Below are 15,632 nucleotides of genomic sequence, written 5' to 3'. Positions count from 1 at the left end.
GTGAATGCTGTCTTTCCTTGCGTTGCTGGCCTGGTTGATGGCAGAACTTCCCTTTTCTCCAAGAGTTGATGCCGTTGACCCTCTCTCGTCTATAGATTTATTGCAGATGGCACACACTTCAGATACCTCCATGGCTGAAAACAGAAACCACTATCTACACTTAGTAAACATCAAACACTTCATATTATCACAACTGAAAGATGCCCATTGTAAAAAATATATAACATGGAAAAATATTGCTCTTACTGCTACTGCACGCTTTCTTACTAGGAACTTAAGACTACTTATTTTACAAATTTTTGTTTTACTTAAAACGAAATCTTTTCAGAAGATACACAAGAATATCCTTTTTGACTCCAATAAAGAATGAGCATGACCTCTAATCTTCAAAATAAGATCAGAAGCAGATTCCCCACTGCTAAAAAAATTAACTACATAGATGCATTATGCATTAATCTTATCTTGTTGTCTCAAAATGACCTTGATGGTGACCTCGTAGAGTTTCTGTGACCTTATATCACCAAAATAAGATCAGAATTTGATTCCTCGACCCCAAAAACCCATAAAAAGTGGTATTACTCATGATTGTTTTGCTTTTGATTTTTTTAATAACAATTGTCACTAAGACGGATAGCGGCCATATTGGATTTTGCCGATTTGAGAACTTCCCCCCAGAGGATCTCTGAAGACTTTTTTTGGGTCAAAGAGGATATATTCAGGGACACAAAACAAGTGAGCGATTTTTTGTTGCAATTAGTGTGAGGTCTTAAATACAAAATGCCTGTACTAATGAGCTTCTGAAGAAAAACTAATTGTGTCCAACAGGCACTCTACTTTCTGTGACTGGTCGCCTTACATTCACGAGTCAGCGTTCCATGGAAGTGGAAGTGGCAGTTGAGGCAGATACTTTGGTTGACAGAGTGATAGGGAATGGAAGCACCATGGTGGCCGAGAACACCGAAGGGAGTCAGCGCTTCTGTGCCGTCTCGGCCTATTTTACTCTGATCTCGCTGTCATCCGACGGAAAGCCTAAGCCTGTTCCCCAGTTGAAGGTGAGATTTGCATGAACTCGAGGATTTTATCTTTGATTTAAGTCTGTCTGCCAATGTCGTTTATGATCGAGGAACAACTTCGTTTCAATCGAATGTTATATTTTGAACACGAATCGGAAAACAAACTTGTAGTTTTGCAGTACTTTGTCTATTTGTCCTGATCATGCATACCCAGAGAGGAAGTGAGATCATTCCAAACAGGAAACGTACTCTTTTTAGACACCATAAAGGACACAAACAACAGGCACAAATAACTCGTGTAACATGTTAAATAAGATGGTGTAAAAGACCCTGCGTCAACGGTAGTAAACCTCCGAAAAAAGTATTTTTCTACAACCTTTAAAATGTTTATTTTTTCCAATGAAATAATGTACTTGTAGAACACTGTAGAACACAAATCAACCTTATTAACACTTTCAAAACCCTTCCCTTTAGCAGTACGTGGATAAGATGTTATGGCATTTTACGACATCTCGACCAATCAAATTTGCCGCTCGTAGACCCCGCCCATGTCCTTGTTTCTTAAGACTGTGCGGGGTAAGGTGTTCTATGAACTCTCTGGTGACCCTCACCATTTTGAGTCCATTTGTTACTTGCCGTAAAAGATTCCGGCAAGTATGTTGATTGTTTGGTTTGTCTGTCTGTCTGTGCACAGCACTACGTCTCCACCATTGCACATAGAATCGCCAAACTTTACACACATATTTGTCTTGCCCTGGAATAGACTGTGCCCAATTTTTAACTCTCTCGGCCCAAGGCCTCCATTACGACGTCCTAATTTGATAATTCGACAAGTACAACACTTCATCCAATCAAGATGTAATTTATTGAGTGACATGACGGCATAAACTGGTGGAGAAAAAGAAGAATGATGACGTCACCGGTCACGTGGTTCGGCCACCATCTTGGTAAAACCAAAAAATTTTGCACCTCTATATCTCCGAAAGTGCTGAATAGAAAATATTGAGACATGGCTCATTGTAAAGAACTCTCCATGATGGGGAATAAAATATGTTAATGATGATGTCATAGGTGCCTCCATTATGACGTCATAATTCGACAAGTACAAAACTTCATCCGATCAAGATGAAATTTCTTGAGCATCATCAAGGAATAAATTAGTTTACAAAACAAATCATGATGTCATCGGTCACGTGGTTCGGCCGCCATATTTGTCCAAAATGGCCGATAAAAAAGTACATTCCGGCAAGTCCTCGGTCTCTGACCGATTTTTCATCTGTTTGTCTGTCTGTCTGTTTGTGCGCAGTACTACGTCTACACCGTTGCACATAGAATCGCCATACTTTACACACATATTTGTCTTGCCCTGGAATAGACTGTGCCCAATTTTTAACTCTCGGCCCAAGGCCGCCATTATGACGTCATAATTCGATAATTCCATAAGTACAAAACTTCATCCAATCAAGATGCAATTTTTTGAGCGCCATGTCGGCATAAACTGGTGGAGAAAAAAAAATAATGTCATCGGTCACGTGGTTTGGCCGCCATCTTGGAAAAACTGAAAAACTTTGCACCTCTATATTGCCGAAAGTGCTGAATAGAAAAAATTGAAACATGGCTCATTGTAAAGAACTCTCCATGGGGAATAAAATATGTTGATGATGATGATGTCATAGGTGCCTCCATTATGACATCATAATTCAACAAGTACAAAACTTCATCTGATCAAGATGAAATTTCTTGAGCATAATCTAGGAATAAATTAGTTTAGAAAACAAATAATGTCATCAGTCGCATGGTTCGGCCGCCATCTTGGAAAAACCGAAAAACTTGATCCAAAATGGCCGATTTAAAAAAGTACATTCTGGCAAGTCCTCGGTCTCTGACCGATTTTTCATTACTTTGCAAAAAAAATATAAAAAATTTTTGCAAGTATGTTGCTCACTCTGGTTTGTGTGTGTGTGTTTGTTTGTGTGTGGTTGTCTGTCCGCTCACTTATACTTGCCTACAGGACACAATTTTAAACCGATCTTCACGAAACTTTACCAAAAGGTAGAGTTCGTGGTCCAACAAAATCCTATTGCTTTTTGGGGTCAAAAGGTCAAAAGGTCAATATAGGCCAAAGATCAACCACTTTTTTTCAAATTTCTAAAATCCTCAATTTCCATCCGATTGACTTGAAATTTGCATAGGATATACATGTCGGCTTACTGAATTCAACCACCAACTATTTTTGAGATCAGCATGGGCCAAAAGGTCAACGTAGGGCAAAGGTCAACCACTTTTTTTGAATTTCTAAAATCCTCAATTTTAATCCGATTCACTTGTAATTTGAATAGGAATTGCATATCGGCTTACTGAATTTAACCACCAACTATTTTTGAGATCAGCCTAGGCCAAAAGGTCAGCATAGGCCAAAGGTCAACCAATTTTTTCATATTTCTAAAATCCTCAATTTTCATCTGATTGACTTGAAATTTGAAAAGGATTTTCATATCACCTTACTGAAAGCAACCACCAACAATTTTTGAGGTCAACATAGGCCAAAAGGTCAACATAGGCCGAATTTCTAAAATTGTCTTTTCATCCGATTAACTTAAACTTTGAAGACGGTTTGCATATCAGGTCACTGAATTCAACCACTAATTATTTTTGAGGTCAAAAGGATGCTCCACTGAGTGCCATGCTACTTTGTTCTCATTTGCCAAGTGTCACTCTATGAGTGATTTTTCATTTGTCTGTCTGTCTGTTTGTTTGTTTGTCCACACAGAATAAATATGATTTTATCTGCAACCGTTGGTCCGATTGACAGGAATTTTTCACCATAGGTGCAACTCCACCTGTGGAATTTTTTTAATGATCAGTATGACGTCATAGGTCACGTGGTTCGGCCGCCATCTTGGGAAAATCGAAAAACTCTGCACCTCTATATCTCGGAAAGCGCTGAATAGAAAAAGACATGGCTCATTGTAAAGAACTCTCCCTGGGGAATAAAATATGTTAATGATGATGTCATAGGTGCCTCCATTATGACATCATAATTCGACAAGTACAAAACATCATCCGATGAAGTTAAAATTTGTTGAGCGTCATCTAGGGATAAATTAGTGGAGGGAGAAAAAAATAATGATGACATCATTGGTCACGTGGTTCGGACGCCATATTTGTTTCAACACAAAAGCTTAAAAACCACTAAAAACCCATCTTGTCTTCTGCTCCCTCTTTTTGTATATTTTGTTTGTCTGGTTGATTTGTTTGTGAAATAAATGTTAGCTCTTTCACGAGCCTCGATTCAGTATACAAAAAAAAAACATCCTGGTGAGGGTCTGTATGAATGAATATATGAATGATCGTTTTTAAGGCCATTTTCCCCGCTAGAGCAGGGGTTAGCCTTGCGGGCCCCATGACAATCATGGTTCCCTGTTTGAGGCAATGTTTTTGTGGCCGGATGCCCTTCCTGACGCCAACCCTTGGTCGCCTCTTATGATGCGCAAGGATATGGTGTACCTATTCTAAATCGGGGTACACACCATGATCATTCATCCCAGCAAGCTGGTACTCAATTTGCCGACCTCGGAAGGATGACAGGCTGAGTGAACCCCCCTGGCGTTAATTCAGCGATCGACCGGGATTCGAACCCAGGATCCTAGGATCCCAAGCCGGCACCCTAACCGCTAAGCCAACACCAGGGTCTGTAATCTCTGATTACTCTTTCTTGTTTTATTTAGTACTCCTGAGGCTCATACTGGAAATTCAACAAATCAGAAATACCGACGTTAGCATCACAAGGACATAATTACAAGGACATTAGGAGACCATGAATCCATCAACAGTTCATGTGATGTGGACCTAGATACCCAGCATCCCGAGCAACACGTTCAGGTGGGAACACTAATCGAGCCAACCCAGGTGTGTGGTTCACATTTGATAAGATCTTCGGCCTTCTGGTCCTTCTGGTGATCGTGAATGCGAAAGGGGAGGCCGAACGTATCTCTCCTTTTTTGAGGCACTTGATATGCCCTGTTTGTATGGGAGTGCAAGTATGTCCTTGGGATGTATTCAAATGGAAAGGATAACCTTCCCTCCACTTCCCCCTCCCAACCATCTCGCAACTCCCAGGCCTACAGTGTCGCATTATCCAAACTTCCAAGGTGATTACTTGCTTATCAGTGCAAGTCAAGGACTGCCTGTTATATTATGACCTAATCTGTCTGGTTGGTGCAAATCAATCGATTGCCTTTCAATGTGACAGCGAAGCAGAGATTATGCCGGTGCTTCCAGTTTACTATAGCTTCTCAGACATACCAAGGATATCGTTTCACAATGGATAAACTTGATATCGTTGTTCAGGCAATAATTGTTCAAATGTGATTATATCTGTTGCGGTATTGATAGATGAAGCGTGTTTCGGAATCGATTGGTGTTCCCGTATCGATTTTAACCGGACTCGGTATTACGTGTGATGCACGCCCTGGCCGAGTCATACCAAAGACTTTAAAATGGTACCTAGGATAGAACACGGACAAACAACCATAGGTTGGCAACCGTTGCTCATGCTTAATGGGCCTGATGGCCTCCTTCTGCGCTGAAGTTAGGTAATTCTTATTACTCGTGTTTTACAAAATTCAATCCTATATGCCCCCATCCTCCCCCACCCCCCACCCCTCGCCCGTTATGCATGCACAAGGCCAATAGCCTCGGCTTGTTCATCAGAGTGTCTGTCGGGCTTGCAGCAAAATGCTTAGTAAGAGGAAAGCGGGGCCGACTGGGTTCATTACCAGCTCAGCGATGTGCAGGGCCCAGGCTGCTGAGAGAAAATGGTGCTATTTTTGGCTTCCGATGCAAACTCACCCCCACCCAGCCTCCCACACTAACCCCACCCCCTCCCTACTCTAACTCCCCCACACTCCCTTTTTCAGCTCGAGACTGAAGATGAGAAAAAGCGTTTCGAGGAGGGGAAGGCACGTTACCTGCAGTCAAAGGCAAAACGAGAGGCACAAAAGGGCAGCGCTTAAAATTATTTCACCGACCCGTGCACCTGTCATGGAGTCTGCCACCTACTCTCACAAAACTCTTTGGCAGGGAACGCTAGTCCTCCATGGGTCATTCTACCTTGTACTTGCTTAAATGGCCATCAGCAAATTATGCAGTGATGATTCCTTTTGTCGTTCTTGTTATTTTATTGTGGAAGGGTATGGGGGTGTGGATGGCTACTCTATGTGAATTAATCTCATGGAGAGAGAGGGAGAGAGAGAGAGAGAGAGAGAGAGAGAGAGAGAGAGAGAGAGAGAGAGTGTGTGTGTGTGTGTGTGTGTGTGTGTGTGTGTGTGTGTGTGTGTGTGTGTGTGTGTGTGTGTGTGTGTGTGTGTGTGTGTGTGTGTGATGGAGAGGGAGAGCGATTTAGAGGTTTGAGAGGGGGAGGAAGAGGAGAGAGAGAGATTGACAGGGTGAGGGGGATTGAGAGGGAGAAGAGGAGAGAGATAGGTAGATAGAGGTTAGATGGAGAGGGAGAGTGATTTAGAGGTTAGAGAGAGATTGAGAGGGAGAGCGATTTAGAGGTTAGAGAGATTGAGAGGGAGAGCGATTTAGAGGTTAGAGAGGGAGAGATTGAGAGGGAGAGGGAGAGCGATTTAGAGGTTAAAAAGAGAGAGATTAAGAGGGAGAGGGAGAGCGATTTAGAGGTTAAAGAGAGAGAGAGGGAGAGGGATTTAGAGGTTAGAGAGAGAGAGGGAGAGGGATTTTGAGGTTAGAGAGAGAGATTGAGAGGGAGAGCGATTTAGAGGTTAGAGAGAGAGAGATTGAGAGGGAGAGGGAGAGCGATTTAGAGGTTAAAGAGAGAGAGAGATTAAGAGGGAGAGGGAGAGCGATTTAGAGGTTAAAGAGAGAGAGATTGAGAGGGAGAGGGATTTAGAGGTTAGAGAGGGAGAGGGATTTAGAGGTTAGAGAGAGAGATTGAGAGGGAGAGGGAGAGCGATTTAGAGGTTAAAGAGAGAGAGATTGAGAGGGAGAGGGATTTAGAGGTTAGAGAGAGAGATTGAGAGGGAGAGCGATTTAGAGGTTAGAGAGAGAGAGATTGAGACGGAGAGGGAGAGCGATTTAGAGGTTAAAGAGAGAGAGATTAAGAGGGAGAGGGAGAGCGATTTAGAGGTTAAAGAGAGAGAGATTGAGAGGGAGAGGGAGAGCGATTTAGAGGTTGGACAGAGAGATTGAGAGGGAGAGAGATTTAGAGGTTAGAGAGAGAGATTGAGAGGGAGAGCGATTTAGAGGTTAGAGAGAGAGAGATTGAGAGGGAGAGCGATTTAGAGGTTAGAGACAGAGAGGTTGAGAGGGAGAGGGAGAGCGATTTAGAGGTTAGAGAGGGAGAGGGAGAGCGATTTAGAGGTTAGAGAGGGAGATTGAGAGGGAGAGCGATTTAGAGGTTAGAGAGGGAGATTGAGAGGGAGAGCGATTTAGAGGTTAGAGAGAGAGAGAGATTGAGAGGGAGAAGGAGAGCGATTTAGAGGTTAGAGAGGGAGATTGAGAGGGAGAGCGATTTAGAGGTTAGAGAGAGAGATTAAGAGGGAGAGTGATTTAGAGGTTAGAGAGAGAGCGATTGAGAGGGAGAGGGAGAGCGATTTAGAGGTTAGAGAGGGAGAGGGAGAGCGATTTAGAGGTTAGAGAGAGAGATTGAGAGGGAGAGGGAGAGCGATTTAGAGGTTAGAGAGAGAGGGATAGGGAGAGCGATTTAGAGGTTAGAGAGATTGAGAGGGAGAGGGAGAGCGATTTAGAGGTTAGAGAGAGAGAGATTGAGAGGGAGAGGGAGAGCGATTTAGAGGTTAGAGAGAGAGAGAGGGAGAGGGAGAGCGATTTAGACGTTAGAGAGAGAGATTGAGAGGGAGAGGGAGAGCGATTTCGAGGTTAGAGAGATTGAGAGGGAGAGCGATTTAGAGGTTAGAGAGAGAGAGATTGAGAGGGAGATGGAGAGCGATTTAGAGGTTAGAGAGAGAGAGGGAGAGGGAGAACGATTTAGAGGTTAGAGAGAGAGAGAGGGAGAGGGAGAGCGATTTAGAGGTTAGAGGGAGAGGGAGAGCGATTTAGAGGTTAGAGAGAGATATTGAGAGAGAGAGGGAGAGCGATTTAGAGGTTTGAGAGAGAGAGGGAGAGCGATTTAGAGGTTAGAGAGAGAGGGAGAGGGATTTAGAGGTTAGAGAGAGAGATTGAGAGGGAGAGGGATTTAGAGGTTAGAGAGAGAGACATTGAGAGGGAGAGGGAGAGCGATTTAGAGGTTAGAGAGAGAGAGAGAGGGAGAGCGATTTAGAGGTTAGAGAGAGAGATTGAGAGGGAGAGCGATTTAGAGGTTAGAGAGAGAGGGAGAGCGATTTAGAGGTTAGAGAGAGAGGGAGAGCGATTTAGAGGTTAGAGAGAGAGGGAGAGCGATTTAGAGGTTAGAGAGAGAGGGAGAGCGATTTAGAGGTTAGAGAGAGAGATTGAGAGGGAGAGGGAGAGCGATTTAGAGGTTAGAGAGAGAGATTGAGAGGGAGAGGGAGAGCGATTTAGAGGTTAGAGAGAGAGATTGAGAGAGAGAGGGAGAGCGATTTAGAGGTTAGAGGGAGAGGGAGAGCGATTTAGAGGTTAGAGAGAGAGAGGGAGAGCGATTTAGAGGTTAGAGAGAGAGAGCTCAGTTCACCAAATTGTATCAGAATGAATGAATTAATTAGTTATAACGACAATAAGTAATAGTGCTTTAGCATTGTGTAGCCAGTTAGTACCATATATATAAACCATTGTGTGATCATATGATGAGCAATGTGTGGGATTGTGCTAATAAATTGAGTTAACATTTATTTATTTATTTATCCCCCCAATCCACGTTGCTCCCTCCCCCGTACCCCACTCTTTGTCCTATTCCCAAGCTTCAGAATTCCATTTTGACGTTTGCTTCATCTGATGTATATTTTGATTTTTATGACTATTTCCCCACCTCCTTTTGGACCACCAACCTGGTATGTGTTGAACAGATCCATTTGTTTTATTCCTAACGATATTAGTCATGCAGTCTTTTGGGTATTATTATGGATTGTATGGCCTTTGTAAGCTTGTGCTGCTATACTATCCCCGATTACCACTTGAGTGTGCAATCCCAACACACAATATTCCACATTTTCCCTTCCATCGGTCATCGCCGGGCTCCGTGGTGTAAAGTCTGGGACGATGGTTCGAACCCTGGCCGAGTCATACCAAAGACTTAAAAATGGTACGTGCTGCTAAGTTGCTTGAGGTTTGGCATTTTAAAAGGATATAGAGCACGAACAACCATAAGCTGGCAACCAGGCTTGATAGGCCTAATGGCTTTTTCCTGTGTTTAACTTCCTTGAAATAGAACCCATGTTATTATTAGTATTATTATTACTAGGGCATGCCCGTACTATATCTATATCTAAAATTATATCCCCCCCCTCTATTTACATGAAATGGTTTGGTCCAAAGCGAACGGCTTGCGAGTGGTGACAATCCCCCCCCTCTATTTACATGCAATGGTTTGGTCCAAAGCGAACGGCTTCCGGAGTTTGGTAAAGAAATCGCCATCGCGTGCACAAACGCGCAGGAAAGCGAATGAATCGCAAATTCGTTTTTATTAGTTGTAAAACATAGTTTAACGCCAACATAGTTTGCAAACGTGAAATAAATGAATACGCTCTCAAATGTGCCATCCGAGGCAGAGTGTGCCCGCCACGTTCGGCACACGCGATCGTTCGCTGCTCTCTGATTGGTTGAATCGTTTTTTGGACATAGCTCGGTAAGTAATTGTCCGATTAATATGAAACCTTGAAAAGGCACATCCTCGGGTCCCCAGCAATATACCTGGCAAGTTAAAAGTATATCGGACCCGTGGTTGTCGAGAAACAGCGGTCACAGACAAACAAACAAACGTACAGACAGACAGACAGAGATTACTGGAATTATAGATAGATTATCTGATGCATCATTCTCCAATCCCTGGGCGGTTCCAGCTTGTGGACCACTGAACCCTCTTAACCTGCGACCTCCCTCCATTCTACCTCCTGTTAAACCCCAGTCACAGGAACTGCACTGAACATTGCACTCTTAGGGGTCCATGGACCCGATTAATCGGGGTTCAGCGCTCGGTTTTGTTCTTATGGGAGATGTCTGCCTCCGCCGTAGTGGCGTCCTATATCCTGGTCTGTTATTGCCAAACCCAAATCGTCATCGCAATTGTATTCGCTGTGGAATTAGATGCCTTTTCACCATCCTTCACCGGTTTTCGACCACAACTTGTGCCAGGTCTCAAATGTTAAGCTTCAATGTCCATGGAGTGTTTGCTGCATATGCTCGGTGGTGCCACTGTCCAAAAGGGACCGCTGATCTCAGCTTATTTATATGTTACCTGTACGCCAATGATCGAGGAATCTGTTAGTCCCCGCCGCAGTACAATGTTCTGTCATTCTCATTATTATTATTATTGTTGTCATTATCTTTCATTATAGAGATATGTGTGCGAATAACCTGTTGAATGCTGATGCCTCATTTCTGTCCCCAGTGGCTGCTTCGGACGCACTCACTGAAACGAGAGGAAATTAAAGGAGTCCATTGGGAATGTATATGATGCTCGTGCTCGCGTGCTTTGTCCGTAACCTGCACCGAGACAGTTGTGTGACCATGGATGTGCTCGACGAGCCTCGCATGGTAGATTTTTGGTTGAGGGTCGTCGTTCGTATAGAGCGCGTCGATACGGGTTGTGTCCGTCCTTGGTTCTTTCAGGGTTGCGGCGATGCTGCTGATGCAGTGCCCCCTGTTGGTGAGAGCAGGAATTTGTCATTTATTCAGGGTTGCGGCGATGCTGCTGATGCAGTGCCCCCTGTTGGTGAGAGCAGGAATTTGTCATTTATTCAGGGTTGCGGCGATGCTGCTGATGCAGTGCCCCCTGTTGGTGAGAGCAGGAATTTGTCATTTATTCAGGGTTGCGGCGATGCTGCTGATGCAGTGCCCCCTGTTGGTGAGAGCAGGAATTTGTCATTTATTCAGGGTTGCGGCGATGCTGCTGATGCAGTGCCCCCTGTTGGTGAGAGCAGGAATTTGTCATTTATTCAGGGTTGCAGCGATGCTGCTGATGCAGTGCCCCCTGTTGGTGAGAGCAGGAATTTGTCATTTGTTCAGGGTTGTGGCGATGCTGCTGATGCAGTGCCCCTTGTTGGTGGGAGCAGGAATTTGGCATTCATTCAGGGTGTCGGCGATGCTGCTGATGCAGTGCCCCCTGTTGGTGAGAGCAGGAATTTGGCATTTGTTCAGGGTTGCGGCGATGCTGCTGATGTAGTGCCCCCTGTTGGTGAGAGCAGGAATTTGGCATTCGTTCAGGGTTGCGGCGACGTTGCTGATGCAGTGCCCCTTGTTGGTGAGAGCAGGAATTTAGCATTCGTTCAGGGTTGCGGCGATGCTGCTGATGCAGTGCCCCTTGTTGGTGAGAGCAGGAATTTGGCATTTGTTCAGGGTTGCGGCCAGAGCTCGCCTACTCTTCGCAAAGGACACCGTGGGATCTTTCGTATCCACCAACTAATGTCGGCAGACGAGTGTAACGTCCATCTGGGGGACGGCACACCCATTGATGAATCGCTCTACCTGTGAAACGCCGGGATGACAGGTGCAACCTGTCTGAGATTTGAATCCAAGCAAGACAGCTAAGAGGCGAGTGGTCGGAGTTAAGATAATAGATTGTGGAGTCCCAATATGCAATGATTTCTAAACAAAGGAAATGCTGCTTTGTGACGGACACCATGCGGAACTATCGACAATGGTCTACATACGTAATACATCGATCGCAGCTTTCATCTACAGCACCAGTCTTGTACTTCACTTTAATGCTGACACAAAATCATTTGGACCAGCATCCAAGGTTGACTCACCGAGTTGAGCCCTTCCGCTCGGGCTGTACGTAAATAAAGGGACCAATTGCGGTGATTTACTGCTTCCTCTGGGAGTTTGGCGATCGTTACGGGAGGGTCACATGACGTGCGCCATCATCACACCTGCTGATTTGCGCATCTGTCAGTGGATGGACTCCAATGAACATCTTCCATACGGTGCACAAAGTACCGGGCCTGGTCTTGTAACCCGCCAGCGGGGCAGCGTCAGGGTTACACCAGCAACAACCCGCCCGTGGCGCATCCGTCGCGATCAGTGATGCAGAGCGCAACGTTGCTATTTCCAGTAACGATGCAAGCACAGATATAATCCGCACAACACACACTCGTCTTTGTGAGACATGCTCACGATCACACCATGCACAGCCTTTCACGTACAAACGAATGTGAAAAGCGACATCATATGGGATTTGACGGTGAACAGCAGGTACTAGAAATGTGCTCCTGCATTTCCACACTATACTTGTATCTTCATGCGATAATCATTTATTGTGCATGTATATATACATATACTCATACCTTGAGGACACACATCACCAGTTTTCTGACTCGCATCAGAGGATTGAATGAAACATGCTCACCTTTCAATGTCCGCATAATTTTAGTCACGGCAGATGTTACATCCCTCTACACTACTATTCCACATTCAGAAGGCCTGTCTGCATGCCGCAAAGCACTGGATACACGACAAGTCCCAATACCACCTACCTTATGCGCCCATTGGAACTGACGCTCAAATTGAATAATGTCAAATTCAACGGACGACATTACATTCAAACTCAGGGTACCGCTATGGGCACCCGTGTTGCACCATCGTACGCCGACATCTTCATGGGAATGATAGAGGCTAAAATCTATGCACAACCTCATCACGGCATCCTGGGTACGTTATATTGATGACATCGAGTTTATCTCGTCAAAATCCCCCCATGGTCTCATACAGTTCCAAAATGAATTAAATTTGATTCATCCGACCATCAAGTTTACATTCGACAGCTCAAAGTCCATGCTTCACTTTCTAGACACATCACTCACACTTCAAAACAACAGACTCGAAACAGAACTATACACCAAACCAAGAAACACTCACTCTTACCTTCTATCTTCATCTGACGCTAAACATACAATTTATTGTAAACATACCATACATACAGTCAAGCAATCAGAGGAAGACGCATCTGCTCAACAAAAATGGCAGAAGAAACTTGTCTCTCCCAACTGGAAAGACATTTCCTTGCAAGACACTATGTCTCTCACTCTGTGAAAGAAGCGATAAACCAAGCAAAACGCATACCTAGACCAGACCTTCTGACTTACAAACCCAAACCTGCAACTAACCGTGACCCACTGGTAACAACCTACTTCCCCACCCCATACCAATTCCCAAGTACTTTTAACAAGCATTCCGAGTATTGCGCTGCAATACATGTCCCCTACCGGCAGTCTGTCGTCTGGAAAACTGTTGGGGAATTACCAAAGTTCAAAGTGCCATAACTTTGTCAAAAATGATCGAAACGTCGTGAGGTTCGAACTTGATCTGTAACTTATCATGAGGAAACCATGTACCAAGTTTGAAATCATTAGCATTAAGCGTTTAGAAAAAAAGTCCGGAAAGCTGTTCTTTGCGTGACGGACTGACAGACGGAGGGACGGAGTGCAAACCTATAGTCCCCTCCGCTGTACACCGGTAGGGGACTAATAAGGCCCTTCCTCCCCCCCCCCCCCCCCCAGTCAGAAACACAGCACCACATTTCCTCAACCTCCACTGATATCATGTTGACGTGGTCGGACACTCGGGGACCTTTTAATAAAAGCAAAGCACCCACATCCCCACAGCAAAGAAACTTATCATTCATAAGCATTTATTAGAAGGAAACAAATTCTGAGTTGTAGCACTGAACAAAAGTTCCCCATCACCTCCTATATAGACTATAAATCTACATGGGTCATCCACCTAATCACTTGCCAAAAGTGCACTAAACAATATGTTGGAAAAACTGAGAACACACTCTACACACGCTTTAATAACACACGGTCAGAGGTCAGTAACTTTCACACTAATCAGGGCAAATCTCTACCTTGCACTTTACATTTTAATCAACCGGATTACTCAATAGACGATATTCAAATCTCTGTCATCAAATCAATTGCAAATCAATCACACACCACAATTCTGAGACGTGAGTCTTTTTGGATACACAAACTTCGGACTGTAGACAACCTCCCTGGACGTGGCCGCAAGAGAAAACTTGATCGTAGATTGCAGCGAAAGGATTAAATGGTGGAGAAAGCACCTCGATCAACTGCCAAACAGATTCAAGCTGACCTTCAGACACAAGGTACGACCGTTTCAACTCGCACCATCCGTCGCCAACTCAATGAAAGGGGGCACTTCAGAAAGCACCCAGGAATGGTTCAAGACAAAACGTTGGACTGTTCTGAAGTGGCCAGCAATGAGTCCAGATCTAAATCCCATTGAACACCTGTGGGGAGATCTGAAAGCAGCAGTTGGGAGAAGGCACTCTTCAAATCTGGGAGAACTGGAGCAGTTTGCACAAGAAGAGTGGGCCCAACTACCAGTAGAGGGGTGTAGGAAGCTAATTCATGGCTGTAGGAAGCGCTTGACTGCAGTTATTTTGTCCAAATGTTGTGCTACCAAATATTAAGCCTCAGGTGTCAATAATTTTGTCAATGCCATTTCTTTTTATTTTCTGATTTAAAGGGATATATTAAGCTCTGAATCAAAAACAAAGGTTCTGTAATATTAACAGTGAAATAAAGAATTGTGGAGACCAAATACTTTTGTCAATTTCAACTTATTTTTCGAGAAAATTGTGAGTTATTTGAAAAAAGTGCAAGGGTGCCGATATTTTTGGCCACGACTGTATATATGTATATATGTAATATATATATATTTATGAAAAATATATATATATATATATATATATATATCACCGTCCATGCAATTGCTATTACATTGTGCATCTTGAGCAAGCAATACCGACCTGTACGTACGTTTACTGCCCGAGTATTAAACCGTGCAGGTGCACGAAAGACAATCCGTGCGAGTCAGACACTCGTGTATAACGTGGAAACCCAAGTGAGCACTGGTGGAACGTGCACAGGATTCGGTTTGAGGTTTGTTTGGGGAACATTGCGAGAGGTCGTGGAGGGGGTGTGTTGTGCATGGGGGAGGGATGAGGGAAGTCGCTCCTCATCGACATGAAGATCCGAGACGATGTTAGTTGTGCTTATTTACGAAAGCCAAAACCTTGTACATGTAGTGCGTAAAGAGCCGGCGCGGAGGCGGACCGCCAGCTCGTCCACACCTAAAGCGCTGCTCCAGTCCTGCCTTTGTGTCCGCCATGACCGCACGCTCTCCCTGTAATGTGGCTCCCACACAGCGAGGATACGCTCCAGAGCAGTGGCTTCCCACTCTCTCAGTTCCCCGGTGTGCCGGGACTTAAATATCTGGAGTCAAAGACGTGCATTTGGTCGTGCTGAACGGATGAACATCCTGGACCCAACACCATCGTCGGATCCTGCTGCATCGAAAAGCATCCTTGAGGAGTCTGCATCCCTACCTTTCAGGTATCTCTTCTTTTTGTCATAGTGATCCCTTCTCCCTGCGTTCTCCGGCCTATTTTAAATGGCCACAAGGATGGGTGGGTGGGTGGGTAGGAGGGGGACTTTAAAGGGCCAC

At 44.5% G+C, this 15,632-nt stretch overlaps 1 protein-coding gene across 11 annotated transcripts in view; it reads left to right on the top strand.

Moving 5' to 3' along the window:
• ACOT7 (acyl-CoA thioesterase 7) overlaps positions 1 to 7,603 on the top strand; it is a 105,695-nt gene extending 98,092 nt beyond the window's left edge. For 4 of the 11 annotated variants that reach the window (XM_078780652.1, XM_078780651.1, XM_078780653.1 and 1 more), the window contains 2 exons: positions 826 to 1,052; positions 5,933 to 6,612. In XM_078780652.1, coding sequence (XP_078636778.1) covers positions 826 to 1,052; positions 5,933 to 6,028 — 323 coding nt within the window. In that variant the 3' untranslated portion in view covers positions 6,029 to 6,612. Of the gene's footprint in view, positions 1 to 825; positions 1,053 to 5,932; positions 6,615 to 7,485 lie in introns of those variants that run through there. The other 7 variants (XM_078780659.1, XM_078780656.1, XM_078780655.1 and 4 more) reach the window with 4 other exon arrangements.
• The last annotated feature ends 8,029 nt before the right edge of the window (positions 7,604 to 15,632 follow it).

Source organism: Myxine glutinosa, chromosome 6 (genome assembly GCF_964187855.1).
Source record: "Myxine glutinosa chromosome 6, kmMyxGlut1.1, whole genome shotgun sequence".
In the NCBI taxonomy this organism is placed as follows: Eukaryota; Metazoa; Chordata; class Myxini; order Myxiniformes; family Myxinidae; genus Myxine; species Myxine glutinosa.
This window is presented reverse-complemented; position numbering and strand designations above follow the sequence as displayed.